This window comes from Vombatus ursinus, unplaced genomic scaffold, assembly GCF_900497805.2.
Source record: "Vombatus ursinus unplaced genomic scaffold, bare-nosed wombat genome assembly UNPS02014791.1, whole genome shotgun sequence".
Classification (NCBI taxonomy): Eukaryota; Metazoa; Chordata; class Mammalia; order Diprotodontia; family Vombatidae; genus Vombatus; species Vombatus ursinus.
Window position 1 is genome coordinate 47333064 of NW_020954569.1, and position 21057 is coordinate 47354120.

General features: G+C 39.1%; 1 protein-coding gene across 1 annotated transcript in view; it reads left to right on the forward strand.

Moving 5' to 3' along the window:
- The window catches only part of TPPP (tubulin polymerization promoting protein), a 137324-nt gene that overhangs the window by 26388 nt on the left and 89879 nt on the right, over nt 1-21057 (forward strand). The window contains exon 2 of the mRNA XM_027869001.1: nt 19582-19893. Within this exon, the coding sequence (XP_027724802.1) occupies nt 19586-19893 (308 nt within the window). The 5' untranslated portion in view covers nt 19582-19585. The remainder of the gene's footprint in view (nt 1-19581; nt 19894-21057) is intronic.

Genomic DNA, 21057 nt, shown 5'->3' on the forward strand with positions numbered 1-21057 from the left:
CCCTTTCGTTTTAAAGTCTTGTTCTAATAAAGTCTTGTTCTAAATACTTGTTCTAAGTCCCCTCTGTCATCTAGATTGCTTGTTCTCTGCCCCTAGTCTCCTACTTGTCAAACTGGAAGTTATTCATAGCATCTTCTGAAAGTCCTCATCATGGGGCATTCAGAATAGGAGAATCCAAGAGTTTTGTTTTTCTTGTCCTTCCAAACCTACTGTGTTCAGGGGTGGGGAACCTGTGGCCTTGAGGCCTCATGTGGCCCTCTGGGTCAAAGGGCCACACTTGAGGATCTAGAGGGCCTCATGTGGCCTCAAGGCCACAGATTCCCCACCCCTGGTGCAGATATTTCCAATCAGTTATCCTTGGAATAAATTGTGTTCTAAATCTTCATGCTGGGAGGTGGGGTGGGAGAAAGCACACCTACCTATGGAGAAGAACTAAGTAAACCCTGAACACACCATTCCTGTTTTATTCTGAAATGCAGCCTTCACATTAAAAACACAAATCTACCTTTTCAAAAGACTGAATAGTCTGATACTTAAAAAATAATTCCCAATTGACTAAATTTGCACCATTGAGAAAAGGCCTGACCCTAGATGATTCCTTGGATTTAGGCCCAAGGCATTTTCTTCTCTCAAGGAACTGAATACACTTTGAGTCTCTTTAAGCTCCTGTCTCAGTTTTTATTCTTCTGAGAGAGACAAAATGCAATAGCTTTATTTTTAAAGCTATAAAGCATTTTACATTCATTATCTCATTTGAACCTGAGTACCAATCTGTGAGATAATATCAATTCTCAAAATATTATTTTCTTATTTAAATTTAATCAACAAACACTTTCAAGATACAAAACATTTCAAGATACAAAACATTTCAAGAAACAAACATTTCAAGATACAAAAAGAGGAAAGCTATGAAAACTATTGGGCAGCTAAGTGGTGCAGTGCATAGAGTACCAGGCCTGGAGTTAGGAAGACTCATCTTCCTGAGTTCAAATCTGACCTCAGACACTTACTAGCTGTGTGACCTTGGGCAAGTCACTTAGCCCTGTTTGCCTCAGTTTCCTTAACTGTAAAATGAGCTGGAGAAGGAAATGGCAAACCACTCCAGTATCTTTGCAGGAAAACCCCAAATGGGGTCATGAAGAGTCAGACACAACTGAAACAAAGGGGATTGGAAGTAGTAAAAAACATAAAAAGAGCATTAATAAAACTTTTAAAAATATATAGAAGGGGAAAAAGTGCAAAAGGGGATATTATCTTATTAAAGTTATTATATAGGTTTAAAAAAAACTGTAGTAGAGTTTTAGTTTGTTATATGGTCCCTTTTCAGTCATTTTCAGTTGTGTCAAACTCTATGACTCTATCTGTACCTCCTCTGGAACCTGGCATAATGCTCTGCATCCAGTAGGCATTTAACAATGTTTGTTGAATTGCAATAGAAATGGGATTTTTAGAAGGTCTTTCACATGTGATCAGAATGTATGTATGTACTCAGCCTGTTCTTCAGATGCTCAGCAGTCCTCCTGTTGAGCTTCCAGCTCTAACAACCTTCTACTTGTAGTCAGAGTGTGCCCCCTCTACTCCTACCCTCTTCAGTACCCAACCTTTAGTAGTACTAGTGACCACCTGTTTTACGAATTAATGCACTTGTCCTATGGTTCCTCCATCCCAAATGTCCATATTCCTTTCCCTGGCCATGTGTATTCTCATAGGTTTAGAATTTCCATCTTACCATATGCTGTCCAGAACGGACTGATTACATCAAATCAAAAAATTCTCAGGACAAAAGGGAACATCAAAGGTCATGAAAGGTGAACTCTAACCTTAAGCATGAATCCAGTCTATGACATATCTCATGAGCACTTACTTGGAGAGTTCCAATGCCAGGAAACTAGAAGACATTCTACTCCATTTATGAAATGACTCTAAATGTTACAAAGTCCTTTGACACTTGCATGTGTGACCTTGGTCAAATCACTTAACCTCCATAGGCCCTAGTTTTCTTCTCTGTAAAAAGGGGTATGGACTAAATGGGGTCTAAGGTCCCTGGACTTTTGTCACGTAAATAGCCACAAACTAAATGGAGAGCAAGGCAGAAAATATTTCATAGCATTTAGAACTTAAAAGAAAATTTAGAGATTATTTATTCTAGTTCTTTCATTTTATAGACAGGAAAAGTGAAGTCTCATATTATTTGAATTGTTCCAGGTGATATCAAAATAGCAGTACTAAGTAGTTACAATTTAGCTCCTCTGATTCAAAATCCAGTGCTCCTTCTACTATACTACAAATTTAATACCTTTAGTTTTATTTCATTTCCCTGGTTTTCAGCTTATTTTTATTTTGATCTTTGGCCTTTTTTTTTCTTTATGAGTTATAGAAGCAGAGTTTAAAAAGAGAAGCCTGAGGCCATCTACTTCCACTCATACTTGAAAAGGAATACCCCACTACAACAATCTTGACCAGTCATGCTTATACAACTCCTGACTTCAGCAGGGGCTTTCCCAGTTTACTTTAAGGCATACTTAAGCACATTGTGATCACCACCCCTCCCTTTAGACAAATAGAGGACCCAAGTACTACTCTAGCAGCCTGTAAATGTGGTGGCCTTATGGATCTTGAGGAGGTAGTTACATGTAGACCTTTGTAAACATATCTGTCCATTGAAGGAGTGGCAAGCCTGTTGTTACCAGAAATGATTCAGGCCTTTCGACCTAGGAGTTTGTGAAAGATCTTTGAATTATTTTCTTGTTCCACTTTTGTCCTATCCTCAGATCTCCCCTATCACTCCCTCCCCAAATGGCTGTTGGATTCCCATAATTAGTTGGTAAGGAATGCAGCAAATATTCACTACGAGCTACCCTTCAGGTGTGTGTATGTATGTGCTCAAAAATCTGAAAAATGTGCTTATAGTGCTTCATTTGTGTATCCTCTCCTTTTCTAATGAGTATGGCTTATCAGAATAGATCACCACGCAGAGCTATATCTGAGACTGCCCATCTCCACTTGACTTGACAGCTTGCATCAGGTGGTCCAATGGAAAAAAGGTTTCCTGTTAATAAAAACAAGACAATGGTATCTCTTGGTCAGTCCCTCTGAAACAAGGGATAAAAGATAATATCTGTCTCCAGCCTGAAGAGCAATCAGTTACTTTATCAAAATTATTAGAAAGATGGGGATGATGCTACTAATTTAAGAACGCCACCTAAGCATCAAAAATGTCATCAGGGATTTGATCACAGGCCTAGATTATGGAAACATTGCCAAATCTATTTGGTTCTTGTGAATGTTCTAATTTTGAGTGCTCCCTGCTGGCAATTATGTTGCTGCTAGAAGTTCCCTGGTGGCTCACACTTAGTGGCTGACTGCTGGCTATGTGTGTATTGTTCAGTAGTAGTATGTCACAAATAGCAACTGTGGACTAGAATCTTAACTTCTGAGAGGCTTCAGGAATCCCTGTGGTCATAAGGAAAGGATGAGGACCTTATTGTAAAAAGACATGCCAGGAAATCCTACCTAGACTTCGGATGATCCTAAGGGTCCATAGGATCCCCAATCAAAAGCATAGAGGTGTAGCCCTAGGCTAAGCTAATACCCAAGCAATCTCAGAAGGTCTTGGGGAATGCTGTAAGATGAGGGTACCCAGAATAAATGTCAAGGACATTTGGTTGGGGCAGAGAAGGGGGAGTGAAGAGTAGAGGGAGTCCCTCTATAATATTTTTCTTGAAGGGCTACGATATAAAAACACGACTGCCTATCAACACTGTATTTCCTTTTTCTCCCAATACTCCATTCACATTTAGTATTTCTTCCCTAAATGTTATCATACTTAAGTGTCCTGCTGAAATATCTACAATCATTCTGTTATTTTCTCATGAGAACCTCACGTCCCCATGAAAGTTTGTGTCTATTCTACTGTTTCCCAGTGAATGTGTTGCAATGCTCTGTCGGGTGACAAATAAATCTTCAGTGATATCAATCATATTTTTGTGGGTGCTTCATTTGTCAAAGAAAGAAACAGATGACAAGAATAAAAATTTCTATCTGGGATTTGGTCCAAAAAACAGCTTCCAGGGGATGTCCTGGGGCCAAAACACTTTCAGCCCAATAATGTATACCTACAACTATGGGCGAGTTCAGAGTAGTTGGAGGCACTGGAAGTTTCTGAATGGGGAAGAGAGATGCAATTATCTTTATTGTATTGTGTTGTATTATGTTTATTGAGGAACGAAAGCACACCAGTACATTTTAGAAAGGTTGGTAACAAAACAACAACAAAAATAGGAAGTAGGAAAGATGTTCTAGTCCTCATTCCTAGGAAAAGCAATCAATGAGAATCTTTTAAAGTCTCGGCATTCTGGTTAACTGAAGTTTTGTGGGAAATACAGGGATGGGCTAGACAAGACTTGGTAACAGCTTGGATGTGATGAGGAGAGAGGGAACCTATCAAAAGGAAAGAATCAAGAATGACTCCAAGCTGGAGAAACTAGGTAGCTTTGTGACTTCACTAGAAAGAGGGAAGTATCTAGAGGAGGGGTAGGTATTTTAGGGGTGGAATGAAAGGGGGGAGTAATAAAAAGGTCAGTTTGTCTGGAATGTAGAACATGTGAATGAGAGGGATGAGTCTGGAAAGGCAAACTGCCAGGCAGATTGTTAAGGAGTTGAGGAGGCATGTACTATATGGTGAAGTTCTTGAAAATAAAGGCAGGGATTGGGGTAAAGAATAAAACTGGGCATTAAATTCCTTTGGGAAAGAGTGAGAATGGCTTGGAAAGAGAGAGGTTAGTCCAAGGGATTAAGTGATACAGCTGGATGGAGTAAACCTCAAAAGAGAAGTGATTACTAAGTGATGGTAGCACAGAGGAAGTTTGTAATCAGTAAGAAGTATGCTTATGCTTTCTCCTGACCCTGTGTGTGTGTGTGTGTGTGTGTGTGTGTGTGTGTGGTGGGGTGGGGAGGGCAGCAGAGAGGGACATGAGCACTCAGTAGTATAGGGGTTAGTCAGAGTTTTATACTGGGGAATCAGAGTTTTGGTGTCTTCAGAAAGAATCCAGGTTTCTTTGAGTTCCAGATGATAAGAGTATAAGATCAATCAATCAACATTTATTAAGCACCTACTATGTGCCAGGCAGTATGCTAAGCATAGGATAAGATCTGTGATGAAGGGGAATTCTTAAACAATAAAGAGAGGGTTCCAGAGAGGAATTCTGCAATGGAATAGGAGAAAAAAGGATAGGATTTATTAAAGAAACGTAGATAGAGACGAGAGTACAGAGAGCTTTATATCAGAGGGATATGATATTTTACCTCCAGTAGATGCTGATGGGGACAAGGTGAACAAATGAATGAATGAGTGAACAAGCATTTATTATTTCTATATGCCAGGCATTGTGCTAATCATTGTGGGTAGTGGGTCAAGGCAGGAGGGAGTCCTTTACAGGAGTTGTTACCACCTGTGTAGCCTTATCGCAAGATGTCAGGGGAAGAGGTACACCCAAAAGACACCTTTCATGATACAGAGACTTGACTCCCAGTCAACCTGACAGGAACAATTGCGAAGCAGGTTGTCTCCCCAAGGCATGTATGTGGGATGTCAGAAAACCTCCCAAGACTTGCTACACCTAATACCTGCCTGATACCTACTGCTTCTGGTAATCCACGTTGAGTTAAAAACCTGCAATGTATCCTTAGGGATTACAGAATCCCTGGGTTAAAAATGGAAGATTTTTAGGGTACAGGTGCTATTTTCAACAGCGTTCCTGGTTGAAAATAGGAACAAGTTTTTTTTGGACTGCTAGAACAGGGTCCAAGGTACAGAAATGACTGATTTTTGGCTAGGAATGGAGTATATCAAACAAGCTGAGAAACACATTCTTTTGAAGACTTGAAAGTTTGATCAAGGGAGCTGTAAACTTTAAATGAAATAGAAGCAAGAAAATTGCCCAAGTAGGGTATTTGCTTGCTTGACTGTATATTTGTTACAAAGGTTTTGTTTCTATTATTGTTATTGTTGTTGTTTTTACATGGAGGTACAGTGGGAAAGACAGGAAGCTAGTAATAGGACTTCTGAAAAGAAAAAGAAAAATCATCAAAGCATTTTTAATGCACAAAAGTTTTTACAAAAGGAAACAGGACAGCTTTGAAAGTTGCATGTTGAATTTGTTTTATACTTAAAAGGAAAAGCAAACTGTATCAATAGTTTCTCTGTTTCATGGACAATCCTCTTTTTCTTTCTATTCTACTTTGCATATGGAAATATTTTTAAAATTTGGTCTTTATTAAGTTCAGAATTTTAAAAATCAGATTTTTTTTGAAAAAGAAGAAAACTATTCATATACAACACCTAAGCCAAATACTATATCCAGTAGCAGACTGCCCAATCAGAAGCCAAAAAATAAGTAATAATTTTCAGCAGCGCATCACACAGCTGGCACAGAGGGAAGATTTAGAGGGACGTTCTGATTGGAGCAATTTAACTTTCTTCACATCATTGGAGGTCTTTTGGCACAGCTCCAGAGGCAAAGAAGTCAATACATTCTTGACTTGCTTTAGTGATAGTTCATTCTTTATAATGTTGAAATAAAGAGGGGAACTAACCATTCCTTAGAATCTAATTCTGACCAATGAGAAAGAAGTAGTTGCTAGAGTAGAAAGAATGGGAACCTTGGGAAGAATTACCAATATGTAATATGGTAGATGAAAAGGAGTGACAGGCAGTCTTACAGGTACCCAGCATTTGGAAGAACAGATAGAGCAAGAAGCCCATGCATGGCCCATGATTCTACATAAGAAATCAATCCAAGTGATAGAAGGCTCTCAAGAATGAAATTCTGGTGAAAGAAAAACAATTATTTCAATAAAACAGATAAAAGAAAAGCTGTCTAAGGAGATCGATAGGGTCCCAAATGAAATCATAAACCAACTTAGAAGCTAAAGAGACCTGTATTATCCATGGAAGCAAGGACAAGTAACTGTGATTCTCTCTAAGAAATGATTAATGAGCACTTGGGAGCAGAAAGAGCCAACATGGGTTCATCAAGAACAGGTCTTGCTACAATAATCTCATTTCATTTTGGACAGGGTGATTAGATTGGCTTATTGAAGTAATACTGAAGTCATAACAATAACATAAGATTTGGCAAAGTCTTTCATGATATCCTTGGGTTTCTTTAAAACTATGTTTATTGATGCCTTCTGTTTTCACATCGCTATCATTTCTGGATATGTTCCTACACCTATTTAAAAATCTCCTTGTAACAAAGAGCTACAAAGTTAACTTTATAGTTTACAGTTAAATAAATGCAACTGAGATAGTAACTATGTTTCATATTCTGCCTTAGTAGTCCTCCAGAAGAAGGAGGTTCATTTTAGTATCTCTTCTTGAGATCATTATTGGTTTTTCAAGTAAATTAGAGTTAATGTTTCTTTGAGTCATCTTTTCACTTACTTTGTCACAGCCATGCTATATATTGTTCTTCTGGTTTTGTTTATTTCACCCTACATCAGAGCGTGCATATCTTTCCATAGCTATCTGAATTCCTCATATTCATAATTTTTACTGAACAATAATATTCCATTATATTTACATACCACAGTTTACTTAGCCATTCCCCAATCAATGGATATCTATTTTATTTCCATTTCTTTGTTGTCATATAACATAGAGCTATTAATATTTTGGTACATGAGAGGACCTTTCTCTCAGGCTTTGACCTACTTAAGACATTCTATTCAGTTAAATACAAGAAGCATTTATCCATGTACACTCTCTGCTAGACAGTATACATACAAAGACCAAATTTCAGATCATTGGGTCCAACGAACAGGTCAGGCACTTGTCTTGCATACCTCCTGTTTATTATCTAATCCAATTTTGTGACCAAGTCAAAATTTCACTAACAGTGTATGATAGCCATATTTCCACCTTCTCTCCAACTCTGTTATCATTTTGCCATCATTATAACTTGCAAGGAGAAACTTTTTCATTTATTTTATTATTAATTATTTTGACTATAATTTCATATGATTCTTTATAGTTTACAAATTTTTTTAAATACTTTATTTTTAATCTTTGAACACTTATCTATTGGGGAATAGATCTTAGAGCCATTAATTTTTAGCTGGGAGTTCTAGAAATAAGCATTTATATAGTACCTACTATGTACCAGGCACTATGCTTAAGTGATTTTTACAAATATCATCTCATTTGATCTTTACAACAACCTTGTAAGCTAAGTGCTATTATCCCCATTTTACAATCTAGGAAAATGAGGTAGAGAGAGGATAAATGACTTACCCAGGGTCAAAAAACTAGTGTCTGAGGATGGATTTGTACTCAGGTCTTCCTGACTCCAGGCCCAGTGTTCCATCCACTATACCACTAGTTGCCTTGAGAGTGGCAAAAGGAAAGGATTTAATTTCATTAAGGGCCACTGCCACATTTTCTATAGGAGGAAACTGAAGCCCAAAGAGGTTACATGACTTGATGATGGTATTTGATTGATTATGATGCAATTGATTCTGATATTATTATGGAGCAACGTGGGGTTGATGATAAAACAGTTAAGTGAATTCAGAGCTGGGTGGAGGGCAGGACCCAAAGAGTATTCACTAATCACTTTGTGGAGAGAAGGCAGATCAGTGACATTCTAATCAGGTAAATTCAGAACTGGTTGAATTGCAGGACTTTTTGAGAAAAGAACCAGTGCACATCAGCTTTAATTGGTTTTGTTTGTATGTGTGTGGGGAGTGCTGGGGGTACTGTGTGATGGGTACTAGCTGTACCTTGCGAAATGTATTAGCCAAACAACTTTTTCAAACAAATGCTTTAGGGAAACATTTTTCTATTTTTTAAAATTTTCTTTTGGAGGGAAGTTTTCTACACATAAGCTCATGATTGACAATCAGTAGGCCATTCAGGTCCAAAGCTTACCTCATTTTTAATACCTACTTTTACTTTAAGCAAATAGACTCTGTAGATGGTCTGAGGTAGAGATAGGGGTTATGAGAAATACAGTCTAAGCTAACAACAAAATTAATGTAGAAACCCTTTCCTTGTATAAATACGTCTTCAGTCATCCTTCAAAATAACGAATCAAGAGAGTTTAACTTGAAAGGGAACTCAGAGATCATTTGATCCAACTACCTCATTTTGTATGTGGAGAAACTGAGGCCCAGACAAAATAAGGTTCAAGGTTGTATAGATATTTGTGATAGAACTAGGGCTAAAAACTATGTCTCTTATATCGTAGGCCAGTTCCCATTGCTCAGCACCATGGGAAGATCAAGAGTGATGAAGGTCCTATCTTTATTGTATCAGAACCTCTTAGAGGTTAGAATGTGTGCCATGCTATTCTTGCTTAAAGGCAAGACACTTTCAGAGCTTAGTACAATACCTGGAACCAAGTAGGTGCTTAATAAATGGTTTTTGACTGACCAACTGCCTTCCTGTTGTTAAATCTTTGAGACTAAGGTTGGTTTTATAAGTAGGTGGAGTAAGTAAGTAAATAATCATATATTTAAGGGAGGTGTACCCCTTCCCCAATTAATCCAACAAGCATTTTTTAAGGGCTGACTCTGTGCTTTGAAAATGACCATCACACAGAGGATGACAACTGAGAGACACATAGTAGGTGTGAGTGTGAGCAGGCTGCAATCTAAACCAATGAGGAATCTGGGAAATGCACAAGAGAGAGAGAAGATAGGTTGGTCATACAGCAGGGGCTATCAGGTAGATGACAGCCCAGGTTTTCCATTGGCATTCTCCTAATGTCAGGAGGAATCAAGGAAGGCTTCCAGAAGGTAACCTCTGCTTACCTCTCTTACCTGTCAGATCATATAAGTTATTCCATGCTTCTCTGTTTTCATCCTATTCATTGTTTCTTTAGCACAATAATATTCTGTTACATTTTCATAGTACAATTTGTTTATGCATTCCCCAGTTGATACTCATATCCTTTGATAATTTATATTTTGGGAAATGGGTTTTGGTAATATGCATGCGTGTATGTATGTGTGTATACATATATATACATATACATATACATATATACATATATACTATATCATATACTATATCTATATACTATACTATAATATATACTATATATATAAAATATATACTATACTCTAATATATAGTATATTATACTATGTTATATATACTATATTATGTATCTGATAGTATATATTTATATACATACATACTACATATAGTATATATACCATATTATATATTATGCTATATATTATATATAATATATAATGTATATATATACATTGTATATGTATGTGTGTATATGTGTATGTATGTGTATGTGTATACACATTTGTGTGTGACACACTCCAACTTCCATTTGTTCTTTTGAATGCAAGCCATCCTGGTGTACCCCTCTTGCTTCTACTTCCATCTTGCTCTCATCTCTTTCTATGCTTTTCGCTACCCCTTTGTTCTTCTTTCCCTGTTATTTCCTATAATCTCGCCTTCCCCTTTTCCTTCTTCCTCTTCCCCTCTCAATGCCTATAGGCACTGTTGGTGGGGTGTAATCAGGTTAGAATTGAGGAGAGACATAAGGAAAACCATCATGGTGCTTTTCCCCCCACACTCAAGACCTTGCTGTAGGCATACAGTGTACTACCTACTTCATTCATGCTGTTGGTTGTATAAAAGATAGAAGAGCCCTTCTCTGAAGAACTCAGTGTCCATATTCAGAGAAAGAACTATGGAGTCTGAATACAAATCAAAGCATGCTATTTGATCTCTTTTTTCTTTGGTTGTTTTGTTTTATTTATTCTTTCTCATGGTTCCTCCCATTGATTTTAATATTTCTTTACAACATGACTAATGTGAAAATATGTTTAATGTGAATGTATATGTAGGACCTGTATCAGATTGCAGGCTGTCTTGGGGAGGGGGAAAAGGGAAGGAGGGGGAGAAATTGAAAACTCAAAAGCTTATGGAAGTGAATGTTGAAAACCAAAAATAAATTGATTAATTAAAAATTTAAAACACACACACAATGCCAAGAAATCTAAACTACAGCAAAAAATGAGAAGAGTGTGACCATGGTGAGATACTTTACTGTGCTCCGGAGTGGTATATGACAGATTGAGACCAAACTCTTTGCCTTCTTTCCCTAGTGAAAATGTCCCAAATGAACAAAGAGGGTGTGCCCCTGAAGGCCAGATTTCATGTCTCTCCTTGTCATGCAGCCACTGTCATGATAGATAATGTGAGAAATTACATTCCTCTGAGTTTTCTGAAGTGTGTGAATGGCCTTCCTGGAGAGCACCCATGGCTCCTGTTTATATTGCCTTCCAGTTAATAATGAATGCCTACAATGACTTACAAATAGACAAAGCTGGGGACTACACACTGTTGAAGGCTGCATAACTTGGAATTCCCAAAAGATCTCTCAGGTCAGAGGGAGGCATGGCTTTGGTGGAACCTAGCCAAAATCTGAAATTTGCTCCTTCCATAAATTACTACCTTATCTATCACAACAAAATATGGGCAGGCCTTGGAGGGTGGAATTATGTGGCATCCAAAATGTGCATAGTTATAAAGGTTATATTAAAAAATGTCCATCAGAGTACCCGCTGTTCAGTTGACCCTAGGCAAATGTCTACCTTGTTGGAGTTTTGCACCAAAGCTTTGTGTTGTTGGAGTTTTGTGTTCATGACTATTTTGTACCCCTTCTCCCCAAATACGGTATATTTCTATGGATTTCTCTAAGACCTGTTGTTGTTGTTGTTAGTATTATATTCCTACCAGATTGCAAGCTAGGCAAAGAATAGATTTTATTTATATTTGTATTTCCCCCAGAATCTTGCACAGGGCTCTGCCTGTCCTAAGAAAAAAGTTAAGACATGCTGGTTGAATCTGTCTAATTGAAATGGGCTAGTGCCCAGAGGGACAACCAGTCTCTGTCACAGAGACCTGGGTCTATGTGCTTCACAGAGAATTAACCTCAAGGGCCCTTTGAAACATGTTTGTCTTTAATCACTCAGCTTGACTTTGAAAATAATCTAAAACTAGTCTTCCTTTCACCTTCTCAAAAACCACTGAAAATATTCTGGGACCAAGACAGTTTTGAGGGAAGAGATGGAGTGGTCTGCCCTGGGATTTTCCAGGCAGCAGAGTTAGTTGCCAGCCTGAATGAAACTTGATATGGCTCTCACTACCACCCACACTTGACCCTTTTCCCTTTAAATGATGTTTGAGTCCAGGGTAGAACTAGGTCTCCTGGGAATGCAGTATACAAACACTGGAAGGTGTAGAGGAAGGTAAAAGGCCCCAGTTTCCACCATGTAGTCAGTCTCCTGATAGCTCTTGCTTCTCCTTCCTTAGCCAGTTCTCTGGGACTATAGGGCTTGTTTGGGACAAGTGATTTATTTTCTTCTTCCTCCTGGTGGAAAAGCAAAGTGGGGGAGAAATACAAGTAGGAAACAAGATGACAGGCCTGCTGTCCATGTTGGCAGACTTTTGGTTTCTCCCTGCTTTCCTTTCCCTGCTCTCTGCTGCCCTGGAAACATGACTGGGGGAAGCTGCCTGCCTGTGTATGTGTCTGAGGGAGGCAGCAAAGGGGTAAGCAATGGATAGATAGCCATCCAGGGGCTCCTTTGGCAACTGTGGGACTGAAGCTGTCAGGGTCCCACACACACCAGAGAACATGCTCGATGAGTAGGACCTCTTCAAAGTTGGAGCAAAAAACAACATCAAAAATTTTTGTTAATGTGCAACCATTGAAACATTTAAAAAGCAAAGCTAAATAATAAATTATTATTTTGGGGGGGCCAGACCTGTGATTGCATTGGAATTGGGATTCTCGGTAAAGAATTGCCTCTACCAAAGTAGTTTAATCATCCCTCTGCAACTTAAGCGACTTGTCTAAGGTCACACGTGAAGGCCAGTTCTCTAGCCATTAAACATGGCCATCTCTCAACACATTAACCTCTGTAAATAAAAGATTAATTTGGAAGATACTTACATTGGCCATGTTTGTGCTCCAACAAAAGTGCTCACTCACATACACCTTGATTATTTCTTTAAGGGTAATGCTAACCCTTACTGCATTGGGACTATTTTATTATGTTAGTTTTTAGAGAAGGGGGTCTCTGGCCTCCATAGAAGTAACCAACAGAGCCTAGGCTTTCTCTAAATGTGCCATAATTATTATGGGTTGTAAGAGCCCTTGACCTGTGTTGCTGTAGAGCCTGGAGAAGGAAAGACTGAGTAGGGTCATGACTGGAATTCTCACATATTTATTTGAAGGGCTATAGTATGAAAGGGGGACTGGACTGGTTCTGCTTCGCCCCAGAGGACAGAAATGGGAAGACTGGATGGAAGCTGCAGAGGGGCAGCTTTTGGTTTAATATACAGAAAAATTTCTTAACAGCTATCTAAAAATGGAATGAGCTGCCTTCACAAGTAATGAGTTCTCTGCCAATGGAGATCTCCAAGCAGTTGCTGCATGTGTCTGGGATGTTACAGAGGCAGTGGATGTTCCTGTGTAAGGCCTGAACCAGATTAAAAATACTAAGAAATATTTAACAAAATAAATAAAAATACACCAAAATATAGATAATATTGTTGTTTTTGTTGAGTCATGTGCAACTCTTTGTGATGCCATCTGGGGTTTTCTTGGCAAAGATACCGGAATGGTCTACCATTTTCTTCTCCAGTTTCTTTTACAGATGAGGAAACTAAGTCAAATGGTTAAGTGACTTGTCACACAGCTAGTAAATGTCTGAGACCATATTTGAACTCAAGTCTCCCTGACTCTAGGTCCAGTGCTCGAGCCACCTTGCTGCCTCCCACAGATAATGTTACATTTTAAAACTAAGTTAATATACAACCTGCAGGGCTCCTTATGTACTATTTAAAGGGCCTTATTTCTATTCGAGTTTGACATGCCTGCTTTAGCTGACAATAGGACTAGATGACCAATGAGATCTCTTCCTCTCTGGTAATCCCATGTACTATTTCCAAATCCTCAAAAGAATGAGGCTTGTTAGAAGGAAGTGTTAGGGATGCAATAGCCCACTTACCCAGTATCATTAGAGTAGGAGTTGGTCCACATAACAGAAATTTCCTGATCAACTAAAGTCCTTTTATTTGAACCATTTTGTAGAAACATATTTCTAAAATATGTTTCTCACTTTTCTGCTATCCTAAATAGAGCAAATTAAACATAATTTAACAATGTTGTTGCCAATGTTATTTACCTATGTGACTTTAGAAAATAAACTTGACAATCTCAAAGCAGTTAGGTGGCACAATGGATGAAGCACTGGCCATTGGAGTCAGGAAGAAGACCTGAGTTCAAATTCAGGTCCTGACACTTACTGTGTGGCAAGTCTGTCTGCCTCAGTTTCCTCAACTGTAAAATGGGGATGATAATCGCACCTACTCCACCTATTCCAGCAGAGCTGGAAATTTAGGGTTGGGTTAGGGTTAGGGTTGTTGTGAAAATCAAATGAAATAATATTTGTAAAGTACTTGGCACCATACTTGGCATACAGTAGGTGCTGAATAATGCTTGTTCCCTTCTAGGTTTCAGTTTTGATTTGTAAAATGAGAGAGCAAAGCTAGATAATCTCTAAGTTCTCTTTCAGACCTAATATTCTGTTATGAATATCCAGCTCTAAATCTATGATTCTGTGATCAGTGTTACTATGTTGTGTGTAATACAGATGCCTTCAAGGGCCACCAGGGTCATTAGGATTCTTGGTCTCCCCATCAGGAGCCAGGTCTGAGAGTGATTCAATCCACTCAGTTTATGAAATGAACTTTTCCTGAGTCCTGACTTAAAGTGTCTTTCCTGGTGGGGTCAGGTGCTAAGGACACTAAGCTGTTCCTGCTGTGTTCCAACCAGGAGAAGTTATGAATGTTCTATACATGTGTGGTAGAGGTTGGTACTTTCTGCCCACCTTTTCCTTTGAAGGATGACAAAGCACAAAAGAAGTCCAGCAGCCACCCTAGGGTAAACAAAGGCTAAGCAGTGTTAGAAGCTCCTATTTCAGATGAAGAGGAGGTGTTAATGATAAAACTGGAAAGAGATTCTAGGGTTCTGATACCTGACCCAGGGCCTTTTCTCCTTGCCCATATTGCTTTCAGATATATTGATCATGACAGATTTGCAGCCCATGGAAGGGAAATGACCAACTCCTGACCCAAAACAAGAATTGATCCCTTCTCTTCAGTTTGCTAGTCAGCAAGGGAAAAGGCATATGAAGAGCCTCCTATCTTTTGACTCTTCACATTTAAGAGTCTCCAAAGACTACAAAGGGGACATTATTAATACCTACCAATGGAAAGTTTGGCTAGAAGACATTAAATCATTGATGGAAAATGGATATACTTTATTGCAGCCATGGAGGCAACAAAGTATGGTGGGAAGAACAATGGATCTGTAAAAAGACTTGGGTTCAGATCCTGCCTCAGATATTTACTTACCTGTATGACCCTGGGCAAGTCACTTAACCCTAACCCTAATTCTCAGTTTTTGTCTATAAAATGGAGATGGTAGTAGCATTTACTTCACAGGATGGTTGTGAGGACAAAATTATACAGACACATATGTAAATATATATTTACATATGTATGTATGTATTGTTTTGTAAACTGTAAAGTGCTATGTAAATTCTATCTAAGTTTTCTTGTTTCCCTATTTGGCTTAGCCCGGGCCTTAGTCCTGGAATACAGAAGCCAGAATCACCCTCAGAAGACAATCTACTACAGAGAACAGCTAGCAGTTTGATCCCTGGGTAATCTGTACTTTGCCTACTGTAGGACAGGGGCGAGAGATACTTGGCATCATAGGAACTTGCCCAGCCCCTTTTAACGAAGAGTAATCTGACCTTGCAGACAGCAAGCAAAGGGTTGTCGGTGTGCAAGAATCAATATTAAGTGATTAATAATAATAGTTAGCATTTATATAGTACTTTAAGATTTGCAAAACACTTCACATATATTTAATCCTTACAATAACCATGTGAGGGAGGTACTATTATTATCCCTGTTTTACAGATGAGGAAACTGAGGCAGACAGGTTAAGTGACTTGTCCAGGGTCACACAGCTAATATCTGAGACAGAGTTTCCTGACTTCAAATCCTGCTGCACCACCTAACTGCTTCAATTAGTAACTGATTAAATAATTTATTGACATGATAGTTCACATTTCTTTAGTGCTTTCAGGTTTACAAAGTGCTTTCTTCCTAACAACTCTGTAAGGGAAGCATTCTAAGTATCATTATCCTAATGTTTCAGTTAAAGAACTAAAGCTTGCCAAGGTCTGACATAGGGCCACAGGTTGGACTGGGCCTTCTGACTTGAGAGCCGGTGTGTTCTGTCCAGGATACCACTACAGCCTTCAAGATACAGATGCTTCATAGCTAAGAATGAGCTCCGTTTCAATTCAGGGAATATGAGTAGTATTGTCCTCTGTAGGCAGCTGTTTGCAGCTGGAGCAATGGAGACACAAAGGTTAAGTGACTATGCCTTTGTCACACGATAGCTGGCAGAACTGATACTCGAACCCAGGTTTCCTAACTCTTAAGCCAGGTGATCAAACCTGGAATTCTCTCCTCCACCCTCACCTCTTGGAACCCCTAAGCTTTCTTCAAGGCTCAGCTCAAGTGACATTTCCTTCAGAAAGCCTTTTTTCATTACCCCAGTAAGTAGTTCTACTGATATCATTTTATTTTTTTCTGTACAATGTGTTCTATGCCCTTAGTAGAATGTAAGCTGATTGAGGGCAAGGAGTGTCTCATTTTTCCATTTGTATCTTCAGCACCTAACATAGAAGAACATGGAACACAGAAGTTGCTTAAAAATGCTTGTTGGTTGTCTCATCTTTCCACTGTTAACATGATGTGTGCTCATTTTCTCTTTTGCTATTTGCGACTATCAGGAGTTTCAAGTTCTCAAGGTGAACAATCAGTTCAGAACAAACAGTTGTGGTGGGAAGTGAAATGAGTTTTTACCTTCTTGGCACAGATAACCCCAAATAGGTTTTTGCATTGATTTAAAGTAAGACTTAGGGTGCTTCTTTCTGACTTCCTCTAACTTATCTTCATGCTATTTATTTCTCAGTAACATATTAGCAAGTTAATCATATCAGATCATTTTTTCCTCAACAAAGCAACTATAAAACTTTGAGTTTGGAGCCAGATGTTTTTGATTGGGAACCTTCCCAAATTTCTCATCCTAGGACAAGGAATACTCACTTTGTGGTTGGCAGTCAGTCCAGTAAGCCATAAAAAGTTTCTTAGCTGTGAAGGCAAGCAAGTCCCTGTTGCTCATTCTGAGTTACTAATGTCAAAACTCAAGTCTCCTGCTTTGTAGTGGAGTTTTCCTTAGGTATGAGGAATTGATGGTAGGCATTAAGATAAGAAAATGGTGCTGCTCTTTGTTTTGACTATGTGCCTAAAGATGGCAGGGATAATGATATATCTTTCTGTACCATATAATGATTTGAGGATTCACGAGTGCTCCAAAGGAAATCCAAAAATACCTTCGTGGTCAAAAAAGCCTAGAATTTAGAAGCATAACTGGCGATATTGGTGACTGGGACAATTTAGTTGAGTAGGGGAAGAGGAGGAGTCCCTAGGACTCCTATCAATGGGGCAGATTTGAGAAGAGGGAGTGGAAGGAGGCCAGGTTGGGCCATAGAAAAGGAGGGAGTATGTCATTTGGTAGTCAGGCCCCTCTAAATGTAGGTGCCCTGGAACAAAGCCTCATTGTTCTATCCTAATTATAGCTCTGCTGATTCAATTTTGATAGACTTTCTCTCTGGTTATTTTTCCCATATGATCATCTTCATATCTAGTTTCCTTAAATTACCATAATCTTTAACCAGTCTACTTACTCCATCTGACACATACCTCAACTGGAAACCGCAGATACCTATCTTTGTGGCAATGTATTTGTTTCCCAGAATTTTCACCCCTGTTTTCCCTGAATCCTCCCCACCCTATTCCCCATGCATACACTTAGATCAAAATCTAAATGATTGCAGGGCCATTTATCATCCTTATATTTGATAATGTCAGTACTTCTCTTTCACATTACATCTTTCATATGTAATATTATTTTCACAATAACTCTGAGAGGTAGTTAGAGCAGCAAATAGACTTATCTTCATTTGAATCATAACAATAGCTTAAATTTATATAGCACTCTAGAATTGTAAAACTCTTTACATATATTATCTCATTTGATCCATACAACAATCATGTGCAATAGGTTCCTAAGTATTTTTAACCCCATTATACAGATAAGTAAAGTGAGGCTCAAAAAGATTAAGTATTTCTGTTGTTGTTTTCCCAAAGCTACTTAACTAGCAGGGCCAGGTCTCTGATCCCTTGTCCAGTGCTCTGTCTACTACAATCGCATTATAGGATACCTTGGCCTAAGCACCCAAGCTCTTGGGTGGCCTTGGAACCCTGGCAATCTGGGTCGGGAACAAACTGGGGGATACAGAATATTTGTCTAAAGCATTTGAAACAAATGTGAGATGTTTGGCAAATGCAAACTCAGCCAAATTTCCCTGTCAGTCATCTGGACTGTAATGAATTGTTTTGGTTGGGTCAGAGGTACGCAGGTCTGCCAAATACATTAACAGAGAAGTTTTCAGGAAGAGAGAGGCTGAAGAATGATGGAAAGGCCAAGGCATGATGAATAGAGGGCCAGATTCCTGAGTCAGGAAGACCAGGGTTCAGATCCCATCTCTGACACATATTGGCGACATAAATCCAGGCAAGTCATTTAACTTCTTGGGACCCCAGGTACCCATCTAAGATGGCGGGCTGCAGAGCAGGTCCCAGTTTGCACTGGTGTGGGGAGTTTCCTAACTAGGAATTCCCTTGCACTTATGAAATCATGGGCCTATGCCAAAAAAGAGATGCTCACACCTGGGATGAGGCAGGAAAAGCATGTCTCCCATGATAGCCTTTTTAACATACCACTTTTCCCCTAGAGGAGACAGAAAGACAGAGGTCTGGGTTATGCTCAGTTTCCTCATCTGTAAAATGGGGGAGCTGAATTAAATGGCCTCTGAGATCCCTTCTAGTTCCACTTCTATGATTCTGTATGTTGGCTAAGTCTATTCCTAATAATTGCTAGTAATAAAAACTAACATTGATACAGTGCCTACTATGTGTTGGGCACTGAGTTAAGTGTTATAATTATTGTTTTATTTGATTCTCACAACAACCTTGCAAGATAAGTGCTATTATTATCCCCATTTTACAGATGAGGAAAGTGAGGGTAAATGACTTGCCCAGGTTCATACAGCTAGTAAATATCTGAGGCTGGATTTGAACTCAAGTCTTTCACAATGCTGCTCCTGCTTTTCTGTTCTGAGGCCTCAGAGCAGGGGAGACAATCTTGTGACCTGGGGGTGACGCTTCCTAAGAGTTCTGACTCCTCTTTTGTTTGTTTCTTCACATCCTGGATTACCTGCCATAGCATGTACAAGACCTCCCTACATCCTGTGAGCAGACTAACCAAGAAAGTGGCCCTCAGGCATTTCCATCTGTGAGGATGCAATAGAATGACTTCTCTCTTTCTCTTTTCTCCAGCAAAATGGCTGACAAAGCCAAGTCTGGCAAAGCCGCCAACAAGACTCCCCCCAAGTCTCCTGGAGATCCTGCCAAGGAGAAATCAGCTAAACGGCTCTCACTGGAATCTGAGGGCACCAATGAGGGGGCTGCCGCCCCAGAACTCAGTGCCCTGGAGGAGGCCTTCAGGAAATTTGCTATCCATGGAGATACCAGAGCCACAGGGAAAGAGATGCACGGAAAAAACTGGTCAAAACTCTGTAAGGACTGCCAAGTAATCGATGGGAAAAATGTGACAATCACTGACGTGGACATCGTCTTCAGTAAAATCAAGTAAGTCCCTGTTCCTGTTCACTAGCTCCTTTTTTGGACGCAAAGTAGCTTATACTGTTGTGGCTTAGAGAGCTTCATCTCAGCCATAGATTGTAACTCATCATTCCTCCCATATCCTCATTAGTAGATATGTGGATGCCCTTCTCTTCTAGGCAAATATTGGGATTCTTAGAATTCTCCTCATAATCATCTAGGCAGAAGCAGGTACTTCATTTCATTAAATGGTAATATCTTCTGAGAAGACTGACAGTGATGAGGTGGTCTGACTGTCTTCAGAATGTTTGTTGGATGATTTTTTTATTATTATTGACAGGAGAAAAGAGGGGCTGGTATGGGGTCAGGAGATGATGAAGGATCATGACTCTAGACTTTCAGCTTGAGTGCTGTCTGCCATGCTTTTTTGTTGTTGTTGTTGTTGTTGTTGCAGAATAGTGTGCCCTGGTATAGGAACTAGAAATAATAAGAATGTGGGGGAGGAAGAGACCTAGAGAAAGGAGGGCTAGAACAATGTTTATGCAGATGCAATTGTTTGGTGTAGAGAACTGGAATTCCAAATCCTTTGCTGAACTGTGTAATTACTAAAGAAAACAGATCTTGGGACTTTAAATATCTATATTTAAATGAGTAGGGCCTAAGCCTGTGATTTCACTGATATGGGGAACTTCTAGATGAGGATACTATAATTATAGATTGGCCCCTTCTCTGCATCTTAGAGTTCTCTGCATCTTTTAGAATTGCCTAGAGCATTGCTAGGTTAAGCAACTTACTTAGGGTCACCATGTCAATATGTGCCAGGTATTCATGGCATAGAGGCCAGCTCTCTCTCCTCTGTGCTATACTACCTCTTTAAATATCCTCTAAATTATCTATCACTTATTTTATCAACCAGAAACCTTCCAAAACCAGCATTTCTGATAGCTCCTATTATGAATATTCCCTCTATTAACCAGAACAGAGGTTTCTGAACAAAAGGAACCCAGCGTCTGCATGAACAATTCTTGGTGAGGAGATTGGCTCTGGGAGCCAAACTTCATCATCCTTACACGAATGATCACATTTTTTCACAAGCACTTCTCCTTGGCTCTCCTTATCTGCTCAACTTAAGTAAAACAGCAGATGGATTCTTTTCAAACACCAAAGTTTATTTTTTAAGTAAAGTTTTAT